General features: G+C 40.3%; 1 protein-coding gene and 1 long non-coding RNA gene across 9 annotated transcripts; one reads left to right on the forward strand and one right to left on the reverse strand.

Moving 5' to 3' along the window:
* The first annotated feature begins 883 nt into the window (after positions 1-883).
* On the forward strand, positions 884-24,500 carry ATP6V1C2 (ATPase H+ transporting V1 subunit C2). 8 transcript variants are annotated; one of them, XM_087917175.1, is made up of 15 exons: positions 884-1,256; positions 1,445-1,607; positions 1,700-1,847; positions 2,930-3,088; positions 4,410-4,477; positions 7,643-7,728; positions 12,764-12,858; positions 13,821-13,912; positions 14,501-14,599; positions 17,826-17,894; positions 18,680-18,772; positions 21,053-21,146; positions 22,881-22,978; positions 23,315-23,444; positions 24,043-24,500. In XM_087917175.1, the coding sequence occupies exons 4-15, from the start codon at positions 2,960-2,962 to the stop codon at positions 24,136-24,138; spliced, it is 1,149 nt and encodes a 382-aa protein (XP_087773301.1). In that variant the 5' UTR covers positions 884-1,256; positions 1,445-1,607; positions 1,700-1,847; positions 2,930-2,959; the 3' UTR covers positions 24,139-24,500. The 8 variants fall into 8 exon arrangements, with proteins under 8 accessions (XP_087773301.1, XP_087773296.1, XP_087773297.1 ...); XM_087917170.1 differs by having other exon boundaries at positions 912-1,256; positions 1,673-1,847; XM_087917171.1 differs by having other exon boundaries at positions 912-1,256; positions 1,673-1,847; positions 2,946-3,088.
* On the reverse strand, positions 11,843-12,297 carry LOC148127819 (uncharacterized). The gene is made up of 2 exons (XR_015740248.1): positions 12,184-12,297; positions 11,843-11,907 (listed from the first exon to the last, which is right to left on the reverse strand). It is a non-coding gene; the product is annotated as an uncharacterized LOC148127819 (long non-coding RNA).
* Positions 24,501-25,504: the final 1,004 nt, after the last annotated feature.

Genomic DNA, 25,504 nt, shown 5'->3' on the forward strand with positions numbered 1-25,504 from the left:
CCCAACAGAGGGTGTAAAACCAAGGGATTCTCAGCATCTCTGCCCTTTTCACCCAGGAGCTCCAAGCCATGTGGTCCACTATTTAACCATCTTCCCAAACAGCCTCCATGTTTCCAGTGTCTTTTTCCCCACTTGGAATGGAACCCAGAAGGATATTGCTTCCAACAGGTGCAAAACCCTTTGATCCAATTTCTGAGAAGTTTTACTTAAATGTGGATTTCCTCCTTTTACACAATTTCCTCGTCACACAAAATGAAAAATAAACTAGGCCCGTCAGGTACAACAGTGACTATAATTTATATCATGATACAATTTTAATTATCAGCTAGAGTTAGGCAAAGGTAATTTGTTTGAGAAGAGAAATTTTGTTTGAAGAAAGGCATAGTTAACTATGGGAAGCCTGTCTCTCTTAGGAGCAGGGGGTAAGGTGAAGGTTTTTACCTTTTGGAAATGGGATAGAGAAGAAAGGCTGCCAGGGTATATTTTGGCTCTTTAGGAGAAACTAGAAGAGGCACTATGTGAATTGCTATATCGGGCTGAGGGTTTTCATAATCTCATTTCCATGTACAAACCCAATGTTTATTATTATTTCAGTGTCTGTTTTCAAAGGCAGAGAACCATGGTTACAGAAAGATAGATAGGATGTAGTCCAAGGTTGTTGTTTTTTTTACGATGCAATTTAGAAAAATCTAAGTTAATACCTCATGTGAGGCTCAGATCTTTTCAAAATTTGCAAGAAGTAACCAATCTCAACCATGTACCAAAGTGGCATAGTGGCACCTCTGAGACTGGCAGTGATAGGAAGGAAGGAAGGAAGGAAGGAGGGAGGGAGGGAGGGAAGAGGAAGGAAGGAGGGAGGAAAGGAGGGAAATTATGCGCCAGCCCTGAAAAAGTTCGAAGCTTCCCTGTCTGGTCGTGTGCGCGCCTCCATCGCCTGACTGGCCTCCCTGAAGAATCGTCCATCCCTGTCAGGCGTCTCCAGATCTGAACCACGCAAATAACTGGGAGGAGGAGGAGGAGGAGGCCAAGGAGGAGCTTCCCCAAGCGCCACCGGCCAGAGAAAGGCGGCGGGGTGGGCCTCTCCCCTCCCCTCCCTCCTGCCCAAAGCGAAGCCCCAGCCGCCAGTGGCTCCGCGCCCTACAAAGTCCATTCCTCCGCTCCGGCGTCCCCTGAGAGAGCTGCGCCTGCTGCCGGCGATGGACGGAGCCGCCGCTACACTGTGAAGGAGCACCTGCCGCTTCTCCCGAGGGCTCGGGGTAAGTAAAGCGGTGGGAAACTTTTCCCAATGCCTCCTTAGAGAAGCCGGTTGCTGCGCTGCTGGGAAGGGGGCGCGTTGCGTCGCCGGCTTGGAAAGGAGACCCGAAACCCGAAATGATGGGATCGGATCGGCCTCGGTGGGCTTTTTTCTTTTCTTTTTTGGTACCCCTTGGTCCATTTGATTCAGCTCGGAGGCCGGCGCTGCGTCGTGGGAACAGAACGCGCTATTTGTTAGTCGTTGAGCCTGGCCGTTTACTGTTCCTGTTTCTGAAAGGCAGCTCGGAGTGAGGATGGGGAATGGCATTTTCGCCCAGCCGTCTTGAGCTCCTTTTCAACATCCAAGTAGACGTGTGAGTCATCCCAATAAAAGCTGATCGCAAGCCTAATTTTGTGATTATTATGTTTTTTTTTGTAGGATGCTTTGGTTGTTTTGCGTTGAAAGGCAAAAGGAAGGTCGTTTTAGAAAGGTGTCCGTTTTGCCTTGGAATCAGCATTCGAAGGCCGATTGCTTAAATGAATTAGAAGATCAAATGATGAAGGGAGAAACTGAAGAACGTTGATGATGATCACTTTTCACACCGATTAAAGCGGTAGCCAACCGTTTCCCCTTCTTTTGGTTGCACATTCTGTTTTTTTTTTAATGATCTTTCTGGGTTAAAACATGGATATATAGAATCAGCCTAATTTGTTCCTAATGGTACTAGGCAGTCTTTGTAGGTGACAGCCTCCAACTTCTCTGAAAAAGCTAAGCGGAGAAGGGATTGATTAAGGATAGGATAGGAGACCACTAGGAAATCCCAGGGCTGAAGGCTAGGTTGGAAAACTGAAAGTTTCCCAAAAGATAACTGTGGCAAACACCTTCCGTATCCTTACAATCAATGTAGATGTGTCCATCTAATAACCAGGAGTCAAGCTCAATGTAGGTAGTATTTATCTTTTTTAAAACTGATGAAAATGATCATAGATGCTCATATATGAAATGCAGAAGGAGAAAACTGCTTCTTCTGCACTCTTTCTCATAATGCCTTAGCAATTTTATATATACATTTCATTGTTCAAATGTTTCTAAAAAGAAGTTGATTTTTTAAAACAAATCTACAGCATGGTCATGCCAATATGACAACAGATATGGATTAACTGCCTACCCTTTAGGTTTTTACAATGAAGTTGATTTTTGTTATCTGTTTTGATATTTCTAGTATAAAGATGAAGGACAAAAACATATAGAATATTTATGCTAACGTGCGGGAATTCTGGGAGATGAAGTCCATGCATCTTAAAGCTGCCTAGTTTGGAGAAGGAAAATGTTTTAACCTCTTTGCATCCTTCTCATACAATGTTCCTTGGGTTTGAGTAATGAACAGATCAGCCTATTACTTCTGCAAATAACAGTGAATTGCTCCATGTACACGTACCCTTACGATTAAAAAACTCCTCCCTACTAACAAGATAAAACAACCCAGGGCAGGGAGGAGGAAGAAAAGAGGAACTACTGCCTGTTGGTGACATTGAAGAGAAGGTCACATTTAATTTTAGGTTTGGATTGAAAGGTGATGGACGTTTCCCTGTATGGAGTGATACACTGATACCTTTTTAATTTTTTTTAAATGGGTTTAAAGTTTTAGCTGATCTATTTTTGTGTTCTTGGGGTTTTCTCCTTCTTTGGTTATAGTGATTTTGTACTCAAGGATCCTTTTCCACCATGTCAGAGTTCTGGCTAATCTCAGCTCCAGGGGATAAGGCAAATTTGCTTGCCTGGGACAGAATGAATACCGTGACTTCGAAAGCCAACCTGTCCAGCAACAGCAAGTTCGCCATCCCTGACCTCAAGGTAAACAGTGGGATGAAAAGCTAGGAGGGAGAGCAGAAGAAAGAGCAAGACAAGAGCAGGGCAGGGATCAAGCATATTTCTTCTTCTTTTTTAATAGAATGGGTCTCTGTACAGGGAAAACTAGTCTAAATAATATGTGTAATTCTGCTGCTCTCTGAAGTTCTTGAATAGCATGCACCATTATTACTAATCAGTGCGTTAATTGCTAGCAGAAAAATCTGGAGGTTTAATTTGGTTCTACTCAAGCCTGTCGTTCGCAGAAAATCTCAAAAGAATGTAAGTTAAACAATCTATGAGCATCCTTAATAGTCAAAATTCCAATTAATCCAAGTAGAACTCTGCCATACTATATCTTATATAGAGACAAATTAAGTAGAACTTACTCACAAATAAACATACTAGGAATTGTAGCATTAATAGACTAATAACTCCGAATGGATACAATGGAACCTAATTCTCAAGGAACCATAAAGTTCATTGGACATACACACTTTGAATGAAGATGCGTAGCAATTTAATGAGTGTCTGCAAGGAAGCTGGGGTGGGTAGGAATTATAATTTCCCACATAATGTCAATTTTACCATAATTGATAAATCATAATGTGCTACCGATGCCATTAGCATGCCCATTCCAAATAAGTCTTAATTGGCTGTGTAAACTTTCTCATGGTTAACAGAGCTTGGAATTGTTAAATTACTTATTCAATATCACCCTGCACGAACGTGTTAGCTAATTTTGGTGAAGTACTAGACATAAAAAAAATATAGGGGTGAATAATATGACTATGATAGAAGTGCTGGCTGATATCTGAGAACCACCTTCACTGTTGGAATCTTAAAGTGTAATAATTTCAGGAAGAGATGCAATGGATTTATTTGCTGCAGCCAGTTTCTGCTCACATTATATATAAATGAAGTAAAGGTTTCCCATCTTAAGGCTTAAATGTTTTTTTCCGACTGAAGTTGGCAAGAAAATATATATTCTGTTTAGTGCCTTATGATTGCTTATATAAGACACTGAGCAATAAAGCTGTTGAGGAACACCAAGAATAAAAATAGGGAAGAAATCTTATAGAAGTGGATTTATAATCACATGATAACGTACAGTTTTTCCTTATTTAGAATAGAAGAAGAGGCATTTCTGTCATTTTCCATTGACAGAAAATGTTCTCCCGGATTGACTTTTGCTTCCTCCGAGTGCCTTAATACTTTGTTTATACAAAGGATCATTCGTGCCAAAAATAATAAAAAAGGATCATTCTGGTAAAACAGTTGTGCAGCTCTTCTGTTTGTGTTAAAGTACTTGTGTTCCCTTCTACAGGTAGGAACTCTGGACACGCTGGTTGGCCTCTCAGATGAGTTGGGAAAAGTTGATAGTTTTGCTGAAAGGTAAAATAGAACTTATTTACTGCACACAAACACAAATGGAAGTTGTTTCTCCAGGTCACAGGGTTCCTGCCTGAACCTAACTCTGACTTGTTTAAGCTTGGTCCTAGAGGTCAGCCAGATCAGGCAGGTTTGGCTTTATTCTGTTTAAAGAAGAGTTGGTTTTATTTTGAATCGAATATATTTAGATCTAGAGAAGCAGTGAGCTTCGCCTCAATGTAATCAGCAAATCCTTATGAAAAGTGGTCCCCGTCTCTTAATTGATCTATTCTATGCAGTTGTTCTGAGGAGCCATTTACAGAGATGAGGCAGAGGCTGGGGGTGTGTGGGGGTGTTTGTGTGTGTGTGTGTGTAGGAAATAGTATTTTTGCATACTTTTAAGAATATCTAGATAGCTCTGTTCTGTTTTATTTGGAAAGATGTCCATCTGGAGCCAAATCTTCTCTGAATCTGCCCTCTCCTGCCCCAAAAGTCTTCAGTGTTTAGACTTCACATATCTGAAGGATGGTCTTCTTTGTTTATTTCTCAACCCAGAAGCAAGTCCTCCTATATTGGAGGAAGCTAAAATCAGTCAGGAAGAACATTTTCCTCCCACATTGGCAATAGTAAGTCCTCCTACATTGGTAATAGAGACACAGGAGGACTACTAAGACACACAACCCAGAATTTGGGAAAGAAGATATAGGGGTGAAAATGAAGTGTATTTTTGACACGCTATTGTGGGATTTGGCAGCCTGGAACAAAGGTTGGATTTTGGGGGGATGGCCACCCCTTCTCCCATTTGACACTGAAAAGCATAGCCAAACAGGCAAGAAAGATTAGAAATCCCACTTTCTCTCATTTCTTTTTCTAAATGCCCACTTTCCAATTCTCTTTCCCCTTTTGTCTATGTTTCCCCTCAATCAAACAGGTCATGGTTGTCTCAGAGGATCTTTTTCAAAAGGCAACCGGATTATATATATTTTTTCTTTTTCCCTTGAGGAAAAAGACATTTTGCTTTTCATTCAAGAAGCTTCATCAGTTCTGGCTGGATGTGGGGGAATGGAAGGGTTATCCTAATCCTTCCATTCCCCACCACCTACCACCCTCCAGCCAGAATTGATTAACTTTCTAATGAAAAGTGAAACATCTTTTTTTTTCCTTCAAGAGAAAAAAAAACATACTCCAGTTACCTTTTGCAAAAGTGCCTTTGAATCCTTCCCCCTTGTTTTCTTGCTCCTTGCATCTGGATGAAAGGTTAGAAGTATGAAGCTGTGTATTTTATTGAGGGCTTGAGAATGTTTTTTAAAAATGCAGAACACACAGGTCTATAATTAGGAAATAGATTTGGTGCTCCTCAGTGGGACATTGTTTCTCAGAATCCATCTGTTTTCTCACCAGGCTCCTAATAATATCATGGTCACCAAAAATTAAATAATTCAACTTTGCTCTATGCATAGACATCCATTCCTAACCATGGTGGTGCCAAAACTCCAAGAAATGGGTTCCCGCACTGGGATGCACATTTAATCTCTTGCTCCCCATGCAAATATTTTCATTTTTATTTATGTATTACATTTCTGCATGACTCATCTCACCTAGGTACCTCTGGGGGGCGGTTTACAATAGCATAATAGAACAATAGAAACACCCAAATAAAAAGCACAGCAAAAAACAACAACACAGAATTAAATACAAGTTAAAGCTTACAAGTTAAAAGTAAAAAAAAAGTTAAAAGTTTAAAAAATTTAAAGTTAAAATTTAAAAGGCTAAAAGGGTTAATGAGGCAACAGGAGTATCCTCAAGCCTCCAGCCACCCCCAGGATTACATCATACTCTTATATTCCCATGCTAATTAGAAGAGCCAATTCTTAATTCTTTTCTGGAAAACCAGGAAGCGGGGTGGGCTTGCCTTGACTGGGGCAAGATTTTCCAAAGGGCAGGGGCAACTGCAGAGATGCCTCATAAATAATAAGCTTTTTGCCTTGAGATTTAAACCCACATTTCCATTAACGACTTTTTTTTTTTAATAGAAGAAGCTGACAATCTGATGGGGAAGCTCATCTGATGAGAGAGCAGAATTATATATCAGACTAGCATGTTATAAAAATGAATGCAACAGATACTGAAGCCCGTGGACAAAGAGAGAATAGGTCTAAAGCTATGCCAATGAACTCAGCATTTATATTATAGTTGCAGGGAAGAAGATTCGTTCGTGGAATTGTTATTAGATCAACATATGCAAGAAATGCTGGTACATCTAGCTGGGCAGCAGAAACCAGCCGGCACTGCTTCTGACCAGCGTAGCAGGGAAGGGGCAGGAGTTTTCAGGGTCTCTTGTTTCCGTGCAGTTTTATTACTTATTTACACAAGGAGGCAGAGTATTTTTCCATGTCACTCTGAAGCAGCCTGTGGCATTCTGATGCTTTCTGCATCATTCCATTCTTGAGCTGTTTCCATCTCGGATGGCACGCTCTGCTTGCAAACCTATTTTTAAAGACTCACCAAAGTTAAAATGATATAGAATAAAGATAAGAATCCTGGGAAATCTGTGAAAAGACTTACTACTTCAAAAGCAGCTTAATGTTCATTTCTAGATATGTTTATGTGGGAGGAAGCATTTTTGGACTTTTCCCCATTCTCCATTACATGCACAAATCTGAAGGAGCATCTGTGGATCCCAGGGGCTTCAGCAATGCTTCCTCCATTCATGGTTGCTGTAGGCTACAGTTTAACACAAACTACACTCTGATTTTAGGCTTGCTTCTTCCTCTTCCTGAACAAGCCACACCTTATTTTCTTGACACCCAGTAGCAGTTGGGATACGTAACATAGAGAAATTATACCACTGAATTGTTAGCCCATCAATCAGAATTGGGTGCAAAATAACAGAATATCATGCACCTAGAATTAAAAAAAAAGCTTATCTTCTTATTTTAAGTACCAGAACTCAACAGGTCTTTAATACATTACCCCAAACACACTTTAAAAAATACCCAGTTCCCTTTGTCCTTAATGAAATATCCTGTTGATCCATCACTGATCTGTCTTTTGTCCACTTCTGTCCATACCTTGGTTCTCCCCTTAATGTCTGTGAAAGCGATGGTTTTTACTACCTATCTGTAAAGTTATTTCATGATTCTCGAATTAATTTAAACTAAAATGTTGCTGTTTTATTCTTATATGAAGTGTAATAAAGAAAATTGCCCAGTATATTGGAGAAGTTTTAGAAGATTCAAAAGATAAAGTACAAGAAAACCTGCTGGCTAATGGAGGTAGGCCTTGAAATCATGGATATATTGTTGTGTTTGGATGCAGTTTGTTGTTTTTCACTCAGCTTCCAGTAAGAACCGTTGGAATTTACACGCTCATTTATTAGGAAATTAGATGGTGCTTCTAGTTTTAGAAAATAATGCTTGTAAGTTGCATTTTTCATTAGCTTTAGGACAAATTCCTGTCATTGTATATGCTGTGAGTTATGGATGAAATTATTTTTTTCTTCACTGTTTATATGATTAACAAATTGTGATTGTTTTACAAGGAGTCTCAATTTCCAGAGAGGTGGCTATTACTCTACAATTTCATACAGTTCTATTCTACAGATCACAAAGTATTTAATTATTTCTAATGATTCAGAAAAGCCTTTAAAATGGCAGTCAGCAGTGAAACACTTAGCACAAGGAAAAGTTAAATGTAACAGATAGGGAGAAGAAAATCAACTCAGGCTAAAATGACAGTTTTGAGAACACTGCAATTGTCACAGGCTAAAGTGAGATGCAAATTGCCTCAAATTCAGCTTTAGTTCTTACCTATGTACAGAAGCTTTTGTGCAATCTACTGAAAACCACCTTTAATGAACTGTTGAAATGTCTATCGATAGCATAAAACCAGAATGGAATTCTGTTCTTCGGCAGACATCTTTTACCAAGCGATAACTTTACTTTTTAAGTCAGGTGTTTTTGAAGATCAATAATTGCACTTACTATATTTCAGGCGCAAAGGACAAAATGAAATGTCTAAAGGGTATGTTGTGTTTGGGTGGCAATGTGTCTTGGCCAGCATGCACTAGTGTGTTTAATAATAGAGTCGAGCCCACATCTGGTTGTAGGGGTACAGTGATCAGGTTACGAAGGATTTCTCTAGTTACAACCCCGTAGCTTGATCACCATCTCCCTATGACTCAGATTACTGCAGGCCTGCATCCTTTATACTACTCGATTTTTCCTTTCCTTCAGTCTTTTTCTTTCTTTTTTAACTTACTCTGCATGTACAGTGAAAGGAACTGTAGGGACTATTGGAGTGTGTGACACTTTTTGCATGCACCTGTTTTCTTATAATCAAATGTACCATGGGCATTCTTCAGCGTGTAAAATAAGTTGCTGCAGTTTTTATTGAATAGATTGATTAGTTCAGGTTACTCATCTAAACTGTCAAAATTCAGATGGGAGTTTAATGGCAGCAAATATAGCTTGCCACTGCCATCTAGTGGTTATTTAGATTTTGCAGCCCGGGGTCTGGTATACAGGTAGTCCAACTTAACGATCACAATAGAACCCCAAATTGATGTTACTAAGTGAGAAATTTGTTAAGTGAATTTTGCCCCCTTTTGTGACTTTTCTTGCGAGATAACATGACCCCAGGACACTGCAACAGTCATTAATATGAATCAGTTGCTGCAACAGTCATTAGTGTCAAAAATGGTCATAAATCATTTTTTTCAGGGCCATTGTAACTTTGAATGGTCACTAAAGAAATGCTTTTAAGTCAAGGACTACCTGTATCCAAGACTCTTCCGGACAGGTGAGGGTTGTTCATTAGTCCTTAAAGGGGAAAACAAAAAATTAAAAACTCCAACGCACACCACCCTGGCATCAACAATCTACAATCTTTCCCAATCTCGCTGGCTCCTGGTACTTTCCTTATCCATCTGTTGTTCCATATTAAGGAAAGGAATTGGTGATTCCCCTTGTTTCATTTCCTGCCCACCAAGCAATGCTTGCTGATTAGGAAACAGTCACCAATCTATTTCCCTCACGGGTAGGGAGTGAGGATGGGAGAATTAGATGATTGGTTAGAATGGCAGATTAGCCCACTAAGGAAGTTGCCTTACAATTAGTCCTCCCGACCACAACTGGGACCAAAATATCAGCTGTTGAGTGAAGTGGTCATTAAGCAAGATGCCCAAGATGACTGCTTTGCCCAATGAATGCAATCCCAGCATTTTCAGTTGCGGTCATGAAATAAACTTGTTTATCTCTCAGGGCCTCCCTCATCCCTTGAGTCACCATTAGCTCGTTTCCTTACTGTTCTGCCTCTCCACTCAGGTGCTGAAAATCTCCTTTGCCAAAATCCAAAATGGACGTTCAGTCTTTGAATAAAGCAACATTCATTCACAGCCAGCGTCAGGCCTCCAAAGCCCACCCACTCCCTGCACCTGCCTTAAATATCCCATGCTCATTACCTTACCACACTGCCACTCTGCTCTCTGATTGGATTTCGGACCCCTTTGTTTCTGGGAGTTGGCTGAAAGAGCTAGCTGCCTGCTGGAGGATTTCAGCTTCCTTCCATGCAGGGAAGGGAACTCCTTCAGTGGGATGCAGGGACAGTGCTGAAATCTTAAGGATTTCAGCTCCATTTCTGCACCTGCTGAAGAAGTTCAGCTCCTCTTGGCAGGCAGCTCTTTCAGGCAGCCCCCAGAGGTGAGAGGCAGGCAGCAGTAGCAGCTTGCAATATCCCCTGCTAGCTTTCCCAGTGCCTTTCTGGGGAAGTCGATTGAGAAGACTTCAAATGGTGACAACATGATTGAAGGGTGCTTGGCAACTGGTTGCAAAATGCAAACAGGGTGCCAAGCAATGTTTTATGACAGTTGGAAATGCTTTATGGGCCATAAAGCGCCATTTCAAAGCCATAGTCATTCTGGACTGTCGTTACACAAATACCATAGTCGTGAGTCGAGGACTACCTGTAAAAATATGGAATTGGGACAGGGGGAGACCTCTGGGGGGAGACCTCTGCCAAAGCTCCTTGGATCGTTTGTATCTATCAGTCAGATCATTTCCGAACATGAGTAAGGTGCTCTGAAAAAAATGCTAAACCCATGTTCAAAGGTAGCTTGGATCCACAAGTACGGAGGACAAGTAACAAGTGAAACAAAATGGAGCTGTGATGCTGTCAGCAAGTCACTTTCCATTTTAAGCATCTGGCAGTAACCAAGAGACAACCATGCAGAACATGTGTGCAGTAACTGGCTTCCTGAATCACACAATTCTGGATGGTCTACACATAATCATAACACCAAGGCATCTGCTGCTGCCAAAGCCAAAACAGAAAGGAATAAACTATCCTTTCCTCTCCCACCAAGGGAGTTCATATGTATCTGTGATGTGGTGTGCCAAGAGTCACAAGAAATGAAGCTGCATAAAATGATCTGGGAGCATTGGCCAGTGGAGATAACTATTATTGTAGCCTTCTTGTCAGCAGCAGCAATGGAAAGCTTTTAATGTACCTACTGGTGACAGTAAGAGCACATGGCTGGCAGAACCTGGTTCTCTATTCCTCCTCTGCAGTACAGGACTGGTGTTCTTTCAAAAAAGCACTAAACTCACATTATATATTTTAAATCACAATGTAAGGGAGACTGTGAGTTCTAAACCTGCCTTAGCCACAAAAGCCGGCTGCGTGACCTTGGGCTGTAACATATTATTTGCATTCATGGTTTATTCAGAAGAAAACAGCACAGAAGAACAGATTCCAAAATAAGATATGTGACAACTATAATAAAGTACTGCATGGTGGAATAGTTCTGTTTGAAATCCATTTCATTCCCCATTCAGGAACGAGGCAGAAAGGCTTAAGGTAGCGGTATCCAAACATGGCAACTTTAAGACCTGTGGACTTCAACAGAAGAATTCCTCTGGAAACTGAAGTCCACAAGTCTTAAAGTTGCTAAGATTCGCCATCCCTAGTTTAAGGCAAAGGAAAGGGCCAGCCAGTTAGCACGGTGCACTATTTAACACCGGACTCTGCATTTAGGAATTTTACAAACATTTTTGGAAGGAGTCCCATTTGCTTCTTGTATGTTCCTACTGAGCTGTCTCATACATATTTTATAGAAGGAGGCTAAAGATGAAGCCTGTTGATTTCAGGTCTCCAAGTCCTTAATTCTTGATGTGCACATTAGATTTTCGACACCCAGGAAATATAAGAAGGTAAGGTGACTCTTTCTAGGAGAAGCAAAGACTTTGAGATACCAAAAGGGAGCCAGTCTGATACCACAAAGGTAGGGGACTGTTGAAGGCATTTGAAAGAGGCATACTATCCACTAAGGAAGAGGTCTCCACACCTGCTTATGTGTGGCTCAGTCACCTCGATTTGCACTGTGTATGTATCCAAATGCATTGTGAATGTTTAATCCCACAAGTTTCTTACAGACATACCATCTCACACACATGGATCTCTAAGTGAAGAATGTTTCACTTAAGAATTCCTTTTTGTGAATTATTAAGGCCTCTCTAAGAACTACACAAAGTTGCTGGGATGTCTAGAAGCAACCTCAAATGTTCTTTCTCCAGTTTTTTCAGCTCTAACTGTGTGCGTGTTTGTCAACTTGTTCGTTCCAGCACAAGTGTATTATTTAAAACGTGATTTTTAAAAAGTACCTTGCCCCATACACTAGGACCCCCTCTTAATCATTTCTCCCCCCCCGGCAGTGTCTCCACGCTACTTTTGACATCATAGCAAAGGTCACTTGAACAGCTTTTAGATGGACCAAACTGGCTCAAAAGACCAACCCACAAATGGAGAGAGCTACAGCTACAAAAGCAAATAATAAAATAAGTCAAGGGGACTTTATGGTTTTCCCTAGCCAATAGGAACTACACCTTTCAGGCCCCCAGATCTTGCTGATTGTGGCTGTGAAGCATTTCAGTGCAGTGACACATTGTGTGGGCCATGGATTGTCTAACCTGCCCTAAATTAAAGCTAGCTACAGTATTACTTTTAATCAAAATCTTTATTTTCTTATTTGCTAGCTATATTGACAAGATGAGACCTAAGAGAAATATATTCCTCTTCATGAAATTAATTGGGTAAATCTTTATTTTTAAGTTGTAAAGAATTGGCCCAGGGGAACTTGAGATGTGGATTAGCATCTAGAAAAGGGAATAAATACAAGATGGCAACACTTCCCAATTTATATCCCAAATCAATGCAAGCTAGTCTGGATGCAGGTTTTCATGAGAAAAGACTACTTCATTCTCATAATAATTCTTATATGCATGCAGCTCACTGGATTTACTTTTATCGTTTCAGTTGACTTGATTAGTTATCTAACAAAATTTGAATGGGACATGGCTAAGTATCCAATAAAACAGCCACTGAAGAACATTTCAGAAGGATTAGCAAAGGTAATCACTGTTTTCCCTCATTTCTCCTATATCGAGAAGCACCCTTATAGAAACTTGTTCCCAGGAATGATAATAAAGTTCTGCTAATGTATTTAATTACTGAGGACAGCTCTCTCAGGAACCCAGTTCTGGATACGATGGCTACTGACCAGAGGTGGGTATTCAGCAGGTTCTGACCAGTTCTGGAGAACCGGTAGTGGAAATTTTGAGTAGTTTGGAAAACCAGCAAATACCACCTCTGACTGGAGATTTTACAGTATCCTTCCCCTGCCATGCCCACCAAGCCATGCTCACAGAACCTGTAGTAAAACAAAATTGTATCCCACCACTGCTACTGACTCACCTTGAAATTTATCAGAAAGCAAACTGGGTCCAATTTTAGCGTTATGTAAATACCTTCTTCCTCATCTTTCTCCCCACAAAGATATTTTTGTCTGCAAGGCAAAGGAAAAATAAATATGTAATATCTACGTCATCCTAAGAAGTATCTCCTATGACCTAAGGAGACTATTTAGCTTATAATTATATATTATATCTATCTTAGAAGCAGTCACAAGTCTGTCACGTAGTTTTCAGCAGAGAGAAGGCATTTATTTCTGTTTCTGTAAATCTGAATTAGAAGTGTGTATTTAATGAGGGATTTCACCCTAGTACAAGGAAGGATTTTCTTCAGGTCCATAACAGAGCAAGAATAAATCAATTTCCACCTTTCCTTCCCCATCCGACTCTTATTCAAAGAGAAAGACAGCTGTATCTATTTAATTTGCCCCTAAAATGGAAAATAAGTTTAGTTTTGGTGTGTAACGCATTTGGTAAGTCTAACAATAGAATCTATGTTCTCTGTAGACTTTTGCATGTATGGAATTATCTCAACTTTAAAATGGATGCAGAGTTCATATTACATCATAGAATAACAGAGTTGGAAGGGACCTTGCTCAACTAGATTTCCTCTTTACATTTAGCAAATTACACAGATCGAAGCAGACATGAAAAGCCGAGCTGCTGTCTACAACAACATCAAAGGAAATCTTCAGAATCTGGAAAGAAAAACGGCGTATGTGTTTAGATAGGTTTTAATGAATGGCGTTTTCTGTATGCATTGGCATGTTGACTTCTTATGATGATGTCTTAACATGTCAGTTGCATTGGGAATATGGTAATACAGACAAATAATATGGGCTTAATCAAGGAGTGGGTTTTATGTGTGTGTGTGTGTGTGTGTTTGGGTCAATATTGATGACTTCTAGCCTTTCTCTAGACAAGTCGGCAAGTTGACATTGCCTGCTTCCTAGGGCTAAGAGAAGGTGATTTGCCTAAAATGGTTTCATGTCTAAGTTGGGAGTAAATTCACGGTCTCCCGGTTTCTAGCCTAGGTTCTTAACCATTACATCAAATTGCCTCTCTAATCAAGCTCTTTCGTGGGTCTGCATTAATTAATCTGTTTAAACAGAGTAAACAAAAGTACCCATTTCCTCTAAGCTTACCATAATATAATAGCCAGATTTGCTTTAAGTTTGTCCGAAAATTCCCAGAAAACATTTTCTTCCTAATCATCCAGTTAAGCATCTACTTAACACTTAGAAAGTATCAGTGGTAGGTAAATCCTCTACTGATTTTTTTTCCTATCTTTTTTTTTTTCCAGAGGAAATCTTTTGACCCGTACATTAACGGATATAGTGAACAAAGACGACTTTGTATTGAATTCCGAATATCTCATCACTCTGCTTGTTGTAGTTCCCAAGTAAGGAAAAAAGTTGGGTTTCCCAGGGATGGGCTTAATTATATTAATTATACATTATAATACAATATATTATTATATATATTATTATAATACAATAAAAAGTGTTGTAATACTTTTTAGAGAAAATTCTCTATTCTGGCAGTTTTGCCAGGAAAATTTTGATGCAATGAATTGATAAAAAGTCCTCTACTAACCAATGAGTTAATGGAAAAGGACAAGGTTTGAGAGTTTAGTGCCTATAATAAAATTCTCAGCTTAGCTCTGCTCGAATTCACACTGTGTCTTCACGTAACGACTGCCCTGTTTAGTGACCATTTGAAGTTATGTTGGCACTGAAAAAGTAACATTATCAGTGATTCTTGCAACCACAGCAGCCATTCCTGTGGCCACACAATCAAAATTTGGACAATGTCAGACATTTATGACCGTTGCATCATCCCACAGTCCCACAATCGCCAAATGCCTGCTTCATAACCAGATTCTGGGAAGCAGAATTGATGAAGAAGCTGGCAGTAAAATTGCAAGTTGTGGTCATGCGGTGTTTCACTTAACAATCATAACAACCATGGCAGACAGAAGTGAGGTCGTAAGTGTTGCAGTCACCTGTCTTATTTAATGACTGCGTCGCTCAGTAATGAAGTTGCTGGCCTCAGTTGTGCTTGTTAAGTGATGTATCGCAAATATTGTAAATTCCACATGAGAGATTCAAAAGGCAGGTAGTCCACAGCTTGTAACAGTTAGTTTAGTGACTGAGGTTACAACAGCAGTGGAAAAAGTGACTCATGAATACTTTTCACACTTACAACCATTGCAGCATCCTCATGGTCATGAGATCAAAATTCAGACACTCGGCAACTGACTCATATTTATGATGGTTGCGGTATCCTGGGGTCATGTGATCAACTTCTGAGAACTTCTGACAAGCAAAGGCAATGGGGGGAGCCTGATTTAATTAACAGCCATGTTACTAACTTAACAACTGCAGTGATTCACTTAACAACTGTGCCAAGAAAACGGGGCAAAATTCGCTTACCAGCCGCCTCACTTAGCAACAGAAATCTTGGGCTCCATTGTGGTCATACGTTGAGGGTTACCTGTACCATGTGGCTTGCAATGAGGCCTTCTTTATTTTTGGAAAACTGTAAATGCTGCTTTTTCTTCGTAATATCAATCCAAGGATGCTGGCACACAAAGAACATCTTTTGTTCATGCTTACTCAAAAGTAAAACCTGTTGAAATAGAACTGACTATTGATTGATCTCACTTCCTCTCCGTCATCATATTACTAGTTGCCTCAGGTAGATTTAGAGAAGAGGAGCATCATGGAATCCTTGTACCGTGTTTCTCATATAATAAGGCCGGGTCTTTTTTTTTTTTTTTGAGCTCCGAAAAAACAGCTAGGCTGTCTTTTCGGGGGTGACTTAATTCCCCCCCACCTTGCATCTTAGGGCGGGCGGCGAAGGCTTGGATGTTGACCTCGGCGTTGGTGGGGCACTTTGTATCAGGGTCAATGCAGGCAGCACCGTATCTGGGTGTGCAACAAAAGTACTTCCTAACAGCAAGCCCCCCCTGCCATTTCCCCGCCATTTCGCATGTTTTAATATAGGCCTTAATTTGGGGGGAGGAGCTTAATTTCATTTCATGCCTATAAAGCATGATGGGACTTCCTATTGGGGGAGGCCGTATTGTTGGAGAAACAGGGTAGATAAGATTCTAATGCAGTTAGTTCTCCACTTATGACAGACCTCAGAAAGGGGACTTTAAAGTTCTGACGGCTGGGTTACATCCGATCTCCATAGTTACATGAGTGAACTTTGGGTGCTTGGAATACGACTGCATTTGCAGCCATTTCCAATTCTCCACAATTACATGGCCACATTTGATCAAAACCTGACACTTCCAGGTTTTACCAAAACTGAGCAAAACTTAACTTTGGTTCGCTGAATGACCCTGGTGATCACATCACGACTGCCACCCTTGCAAAACAAAAAGTCACATTAATTGTACAACTATCACAATATATGACCATAGTAAGTCCATTACAATCATACGTAGAGGACTTCTTGCATGTGAGACCAGATTCTAACTGGAAGCCCTAGTATGGAAATTTCAGTATGAACCCTGAATTTTCACCTCTCAAATCTTGGGCCCAGCACCATCCTTGGATCCACTTTTGTCAACCTAGTTGGGAAGACTATTTCGGGAGTGCAATGCAAGCCTTTTAACATCAACTATTTACATTGGAAAATGGCTGATCCCTAGGGGGAAAAATGGAATAGGGATTGGGCAACCTGTGTTTCTCCAGATTTTTCTGGGCTCCAAAAAAAGTATAAAAGGTGCAGCTCAAGAAGCCCAATGCTCTCCCATTGGAAATTAAGTGGGGCCTAAAATTTTAGTTCTTGTTTTTTAAAAAAGTTTCGGTTATGAGGTAAAATGGGTGCCTGGCAGAGTTTGAACAGTACGTTTTGGTTACTTTTGGAATTTGGCACAGTAGAGGCTGCCTAGAGCAGAAGTCTCCAAACTTGGCAACTTTAAGACTTGTGGACTTCTGGGAATTGAAGTCCAAAAGTCTTAAAGTTGCCATGTTTGGGGACCCCTGGCCTAGAGGCTCAAGCTGATGGAAATGGAACATTCTTGTCACGCAGGATTGATTTCCTTGTGGTCTCCCCCCCCACCCCAAGGGCTGTCTTAATGCATAGGCCTGATGGGCACTTGCCCATGGGTCCCATGAACATAGGGGCCCCATACTAATCTGTGTATGTTAACCCTTCCATATAAACACATTATACATATATTATGCAAATACATGTTTAATTTTATCGACCATTTACATTTTTATTCCTGTGAGTAGTTGTCGTAGGTATACTGTACACTGCTTCTTTGCCTGGGTCCCATAATGCTGTTCAGATGGTCCTGCCCCAGAGGTGGTATTCAGCAGGTTCTGACCAGTTCTGGCGAACTGGTAGTGGAAATTTTGAGTAGTTCAGAGAACCGGCAAATACCATCTCTGACTGGAGATTTTACAGTATCCTTCCCCTACCACGCCCACCAAGCAACGCCCATAGAAACGGTAGTAAAAAATTTTGAATTCCACCTTGCCCCCTTCCCCCCACTTATCAGCTTGGCATTAAGATTTTCCTGAATTTCTGTAAAGGGAAATGACAATCATTATACTTAAAAGTAGCAGTTTATACAGAGACGCTGTACAAAATCTGTCCTGTTGCAGAACAAGCTATGTGCAGTGGCAAAAAAACTATGAATCGCTCTCAGATATGGTGGTACCTCGGTCTACAAAGTAAGTACAACGTTTGGACAGTATTGTTTCTCTTAAACAGATTTCAACCTTTCGCTCAGAAGCGTTGGAAGAAGTCAGGTAGCATGCAAGTATGGATATTTGCAGGGGATCCGACCCTTGAAAGAACTTAAATGGGATTAGGTACTGACGAGCCTCTTCTTCCACTAGGAATTTTGAAAAAGAAAGAATTTGGATTGTGGCAGACTGTGACAAGAGATACCTCTTGCTCTTATTTTAAAAAGTATTAAATATTGATACTATCTCCTTGCGTAAGGCATTTGAAGGGTGCTGAGGGAGGTTGTATTAAAGCTGCTGAGCTTTACCTTTGTTAGATTTCTTCTTATATAATAACAAGGTTGCTTTTTATTGCTGGGGAGGCGAGGAGAGGAGGGGAGGAGAGGGGAGGAGGAAGAGGAGGGGAGGAGAATAGAGGGGGAAGGGGAGGATCAGGTCAGGGGAATGTAGGTAGCAATGTTTGGAAAGTGTGTTCAGTTTTTTTTTTTTTTTAAGGACCCAGTTCCTTCTGTTAATCAAATGAACTTGGTGGTGGTGGCTAAATGGAAATTAAAAAAAACTTTATGTAACAATAGAGTATATATACCGTAATATTATTGTATAGATTAAGAAACTGCTGAGGAAGTAATTGAATCCCTTAATTAATATTTACTATAAGTTATAATTGTTAACTATTGCAGTTATATACTCATTGTTAATTACTTCAGCACCTATCACGGAAAAGCAGGACAGAATTAGAATAACTAGACCAACATAATTGATTCTTCCAGGATGATCGCTGAAGACTCCGAGGGAGGGCTCTTCACAGTCACCCTGTTCCGAAAAGTGATTGATGACTTTAAGACCAAAGCCAGAGAGAACAAGTACTGCTTTCTTTCTACTTTCGTGCCAAAATAGTTCGGGCTTCTTCTCCTGTTCTGAAATGAAACATGACACATCCATGCAGTCATTTATCAGAGCTCTCGAATAATTTGCACAGGGGTGGGTCTGTTTCCATCAGCAGAACAGGAAGAGGTGGCAGCCAATTCTTCTCTGCCCTCCATGAACCTCGAGGATGTAGGGGAACGTCTACTAGATGAATGGACTTCTACTTATCTTACCTTAAAGATACGCCATTCATGTATGTTTTAACCAGATTTTAAACCTGTTTTAAGAATATTTTCATAAAATGAATATCTGGTTCAACATTGAAGAGGTAGAAAAGAGAGGAAGATGGTTTTAAAATATCCATTTTAGCCAAGCATTTTCACTGAACATAAATGAGGAAAGGATGACAAATAAGATAGTCTTAAATGTCATGGCTTTTTAAACCATCGGATTGCTTTCAAATATTTGATGCTTGTGTATCAAACCTTGAATAACCCTTACCCCAAACTTTGAACAATTTAGAGACAGTTACCTAAAACAGCCCCTTCTTTTGAATCACAAAGGTTACAAACAGAAATTTGGCTAGTATCGCCACCACTTGTAGATTTCCACGTGATGTTAAGTGAGAGAAGAGCTCTCTTAGTGGCATCTTCTATGTACTGCATGAGATCCCCTTCTGGGCTAGGCTCTGATTACAGGTAGTCCTCAACTTATGAAGATCACTTAGTGACTGTTCAAATTTACAATGGACCTCCCTGAGGATACTTGTTACCCTAAAGTTCTGAGAGGCACACACCCTCCCCAAGTCATGTGGCTGCATGTTGGCCCCTTGACAACCAGCCTGCTTTAATGGCTGTTTTGGGCATTCTGTAATCATATGACTGTTTTTACAATTTTTCTGAAAACAGGCATCAACTTCTGGTTTTCATCAAAACCAGCCCATTGCAAATTATTAGTTCCCTTAATAGCCACTTAACAATTGCTATGGAAATTGGATCAGTCACATGGGTGACCTATTTTATGACCATTATGACTTCTGTCCATGATGGGAAGTCTCCATTACTATCATAATCATCAAGGACAACCTGGTATCTGTGGGATACACACTCTGCTTAGGCACATGGTGGAAGTGTACAAAGGCCTGCTTGGACTCGCAGTCAGGGGTGGGATTCTACCAGTTCGCACCTATTCACTAGAACCGGTTGTTAACATTCTAAGCAGTTTGGAGAACCAGCTGTTAGAGGAAATTATTGGCCTAATCCTGTAAGGAAGGCAGGAAGGAAACATTCTGGTGTTGCTTATAGAAACTGCCTCTCTGTTAACCCTTATTACATTCTTGGCAGGACTAGACTTCCTGTCTCTGGAACTTCTCTGGAGTTTTTTTCCCCTCCTTTGCTGGTACTTTGTGTGGAGTAACCATTCAAAGTTACAATGGCACTGAAAAAAGTGACTTATGACCATTTTTCACACTTACGATTGTTGCAACATCCCCAGTCATGAGAGACCAGACGAGGAAATGCATGCCTCGATGTGAGTGATATTGAGTTGGCCACACCCAGCCAATAACATAACCATCAAACCATGTCCACCCAATCACATGACCATCAAGCCACACCCATCAACTAAGCCACACCCACAGAACCAGTTGTTAAAAAATTTGAATCCCACCCCTGCTCGCAGTTCTCCTGCAAATATGTTTTGGATTGCTGCCTAATGAGGCGTCCATTGGGAGAGGCATCCAAAAAGATGTTTGAGGGTTATTACAAAGAAAAAGCTGGGGACCACTGATATAAAGGAATGGGACTTCAATTGGGCCTGTCTTCTTGAATCTTTTGATGACCCCACCCCCACCTCCAATGGTGCCTCTGTAGCCTAAATCATCACTTATTTTGAGTAAATTGGGACCCCGGCTCTCCTTCCAACCAAACACACAGGATGACTGTTAAATTCAGAGAGGAAGGATACAGCAAAATAAAATAAAATAAAAACCCTTCATAACTTCAGCTAATGAGTCACTTATTCCAGCCTGATGCATCGGCAGGGTCTCACAGAGCTGAAAATAAAGCAAGCTTATTAAGGATGACAAAGAGCTCCTATAAGCTCTGAAAATTGGTCTAATCTGATTTACTCCCACACAGCCAAAACGTACCTTGTTTCCCAGCTAGGTTTTCAAAGTGTACCTTGTGGTTTGAAAGAACATTTGTGTTCAAAAGCCCAGGCAGGAAACACCTTTCTAAAAGCCCATGTGCTGAATGTCTACATTGATTTGTATTAAGGTTCATGGTGCGGGAATTTTATTTTGATGAGAAAGAACTGAAGTGTGAAAAGGACGAAATGAGGAAGTTAGCTTCTGATAAGAAGCAGCAGTATGTAAGTAAACACGTTCAAGTTGTCCATATTGACTTCTGTGCCTGATTTGCTGATTGTTTGCTAAGTTAATGGTTTTCTCAGAAATGCTGTATGTATTCTTGGGATGACATCCAAGATAATTCATTATCTGAAAGTGTTGTTCACACAACACATTTAACCCGATTGCTGAATTAATCCATTGCCATAATTCGCATGACTCATTGGCCCATAAATTAATCAATGACCTAGATTTGCTAAACCAAAAAAAAAAAAAAGGAACCACATTCAACACATTCTGAATACAGCTATAATGTTTGTAGTTTATGTTTACAGGTTTGGTTTTACCTGTAAACATTTGGAGTGTGCATGTGTATGTTTGAGACCATTTTGCTGTAGTGGTTAAGGTACCAGGTAAGAAACTTGGAGACTGTGACTTCTAGGTTGGGGCTCAAAGCCGATTGGGTAACCTTGGGCCTGTCACTTGCTCTCAGTTCTAGGAAGGAGGTAAGGGCCAACCACTTTGGAAAAACCTTGCCAAGAAAATTGCAGTGACTTGTCCAGGCAGTTGCAAAAGCCAACACTGACTCAAAGATGCGCACATGCATCCAGATGCATGCACATGTGCGCGCACACACACATATAAACACAGAGCACAAATCAGTGCAGTTTCCTCTCATCGACATTATATATAGGGCAGAATAATACTCTTGATTTTCTAAAAAGAGGACTTTCAAATGTCTTACCTGTGAATGGATGTTATGTTGTTTGTTTAATATGGCCAGCCGTCTTGCACAAATAACTCTGTGCAGCATATAAGGATTAAAAGCACACAACCCACAATATACAAGCCCCAGTGCCCACAGATAAAACATTGACCCCACTCTCAACTACTAGTAACCCCCCCCCCACCCCACCCCCGTAACAACAGCAATAGATATTGTATAAACCTACTGACCCAAATGCCTGGGGAAATCATTATCCCCTAGATCAGTGTTTCCCAACTGTGGCAACTTTAAGATAGATGGACTTCAACTCCCAGAATTCCCCAGCCAGAATGTCTGCCTGAGGAATTCTGGGAGTTGGAGTCCACAAGTCTTAAAGTTGCTAAGGTTGGGAAACACTGCCCTAGATGCTGAACAGAATGCAATCCAACAGACACCATTCAAATAGGTTGGCTAGTTCTTCTGCAAGCTTCTCCCAGCCAGAGGTAGCATCACGAACTGTAGGAAGCTTGGTTACTTGAATCACTGGCTAATATCACATTTGATCCATTTTTGAAGGGCTTGGATTTTGAGGGAGTGAATGTGTAACTGAAGCCCCCGCAGACTTTGTTTTGCATGAAACCCATGAAAACATGCCATCACTGAATATTAGTGACATAGAAGTGGAACTTGAGGCATAATAGGAGGTTCTGAAGGCCATAAAATAGGATTGCAGCCCACAAGTGACAGGTTCCACATGGATGTCACATTCCCGCTATGCCAACTCTATTTTTCCTACCAAGGAGTCGTTTTTTAATCCCTGGATGCTGAATCAGATTACCTGCAACCTTGCTGGGAGGGGGTCAAGGACCACAATTAGACATTTGGGTTAAGTATTGTGGGACCATGATGATATCTAAATGTAATTTAAGACAAGGTTTAATTTAAGAAAGTGTATTTCATTGCTCCTCACATACTTGATATTTTGTGAAATTTTCAAAAAAATATGCTTACAGTTCTTCTGTTGTCTGATACCGTATTTTACGCTTTAAAGGGTCCTCTGTTGAGATGGTTGAAGGTGAACTTCAGTGAAGCATTTGTGGCTTGGATCCATATAAAGGCACTAAGAGTTTTTTCAGAATCTGTCCTCAGGTAAACAGAAATTTCATAGGATACATAAAGCCAATCACAATCTCCATTCAATCATTACATATCCCCGGTTGATCAGTTTAACTTTCTCACTGATTTTAAACATAGTTTGGTGGTAGCTTGCAGAGTGGGTTCTTAAAACATTCCAGGAATAAACAGATTGTAATTAGGCAAATGTTGTGATAAGAGTTAATAAGGAAAATAAATAATCTTTGACACAGTTTAAGACTCTCAAAACTCCTAGTCACAAACCAAAACAAAATGAGGGTAGTTGAAAGTAAAAATTCCTTGCATTGCATTCCACTGCTTCCACTTTAACCTACATTGCATCCATTCAAGGTATGGATTACCAGTGAACTTCCAGGCCATGCTACTTCAGCCTAATAAGAAATCTATGAAGAGATTGAGAGAAGTATTAAATGCTGTTTTCAAGCATCTGGACGAAGTAGCGGCAGCCAGCCTAATGGACGTAAGTATGCCATTGCAGGTGGCCCACCTAAGGATGGAGACGGCAAACAAGAACCGTGGGAAGCATACGACAAAACGGGTAGCGTCTGTTCTCTGACCATTCCCCTTGTCTCATTTTTGACACTAGCTTCTGCCTCCCAATCAGGAGGCTGTTGAAGAAAAGGCAATAAATCATTTATAGCAGAGATGAGGAATTATGGCCGCTTTATGACTTTTGGACTTCAACTCCCAGAATTCCTGAGCCAGTTGAAATCCACAGGTCGTAAAAAGGCCATACTTCCCCAGCAGAGTACTGCGTGGAATCCCAGGGCTGCAGTTACCCCACCCTTAAATTGGCCTATTTTACTCCTGTAACATTTCCCATGAGGTTTTCAGAAGACCCAGAGACTTCCAATGGGGGATCAACTTCCTTACATTAAGCTGGGGATTTCCAAATTAACCTCAGTATTCACCGCTTGTTGAAACCTTTCACTTCACAGTACTTGCTCCTGCTATGGTTACTGAGGTTTTGGAAGTATTCCCTCACATTCCGTAAACATTGTAGCACATATCTAAGGAGTCTTAAGGAACTCACTCTATTTTTAAATTTTTCTCCCCAGACTTCAGTCGACATTCCTGGCTTGCAGCTAAGCAATCAGGACTACTATCCTTATGTCTATTTCAAGATTGACCTCAGCCTTCTCGATTCCAGCTAGTTTACTGCACCAAGTGTGACTTGTTTTTCAGTATTGTAGGATTTGTGAATGAAATGTCATGTTTTGTTTTTAATGCAAACATAATTGGAATGTGGCCCTTTTGATGCGGAAAGACCAAGTAATTTTAAGCAAGTGATCACTGTAGTTCCTAGATTTGGCTTGACTATAAGTAGACTGGTTGCTTTTCCCCCCAATTTTGAGAATTAAAAGAAACTGGAAGCTTTTTTCTGATTGTATTAGAAAACATGCTTCATAAGATGTTGTGTTATTGTTGTATTTATTCTGTTATAATTACAAAACACCCCTGATCATCTAATGTTTTAAATAAATAAAATCAAGATATCTGGCAGTTAAGGTAGAAATATCCTGGAGTCATAAATCTGTAATTGGTTTAATTCAGTCAACACAGAAGTTACACAGTGAAAGTTCAGAGGGAAATATGTTTGGGAAGTTAATTTTAATTTTGTTGCTTCAGTTTAGCATTTAAGAAATCTGGACAGAAAATTTTTCTCCCTTGTTTCAGTGAAACCGCTTCCCCTTCCACCAAAGACTGAATCACTACAGACATAATACAAAACTTGAAATCTCATTTTGTCGGTTTGTTGAAAGTAGTATGGCCTTTTAAGCATCCAACTTGATTAGAATAAAGGGCAGCACTTCCTCTCACCAGCATTGGTTGACAATGTTACAGCATAAATGAAATCTCCTTCAATGCTCCTCAAACGGTAGTTTACCAAAAGAAAAAAGTGAAGTCCAACAAATGGCTCCAATGATGCTGGAATCCTGGAGGTCTTAGAGTAAATTGAGCCTTTTCTAAAAGAGAAATATTGCCTTACTTCTTGGAACAGGAGAATTTAATACTGACCCTGGGTTGTTTTTTTCCATTCTTCCAAAGAAATCGTGTCTTCTGTTATAGGAGTATTATACTTTATAATTTAATTATACTAAAATTAGTCTCAAGTCATAATTCTGGGCTGAGAACAATTATTTGTCTGAGACAACAGGAATTAGCAGACGGCTTACTTTTTTTCTTGAGTTACCATAAAAGAACATTAGTTTTGAAAAGATTCCCATACAATTGATAAAATGTGCATCAAAAACCTGTCACACGTTACCAGTAAATAGTAGTTCTCTCAATCCTACAGGCTCCCCAAAGAAAAATAACAGTTGGAAGTATTTAGACTGAATTCACAGACCAGATTCATATCCAAAGCTTAGTATTGTATGAAACATTTCACTATAGCTTCTTCGAAACAGCAGAATTTAAAAAGTGACTGGCTTAATATGAGCACGCAAGCATCATAATATTCATTGCAAAAATGGCTTCAAATACTGCACTGATATAGGGAGATCTCTCCGTACACTG

The sequence above is a fragment of the Pseudonaja textilis genome, chromosome 1, assembly GCF_049901715.1.
Source record: "Pseudonaja textilis isolate UNSWEBS1 chromosome 1, rPseTex1.2, whole genome shotgun sequence".
Classification (NCBI taxonomy): domain Eukaryota; kingdom Metazoa; phylum Chordata; class Lepidosauria; order Squamata; family Elapidae; genus Pseudonaja; species Pseudonaja textilis.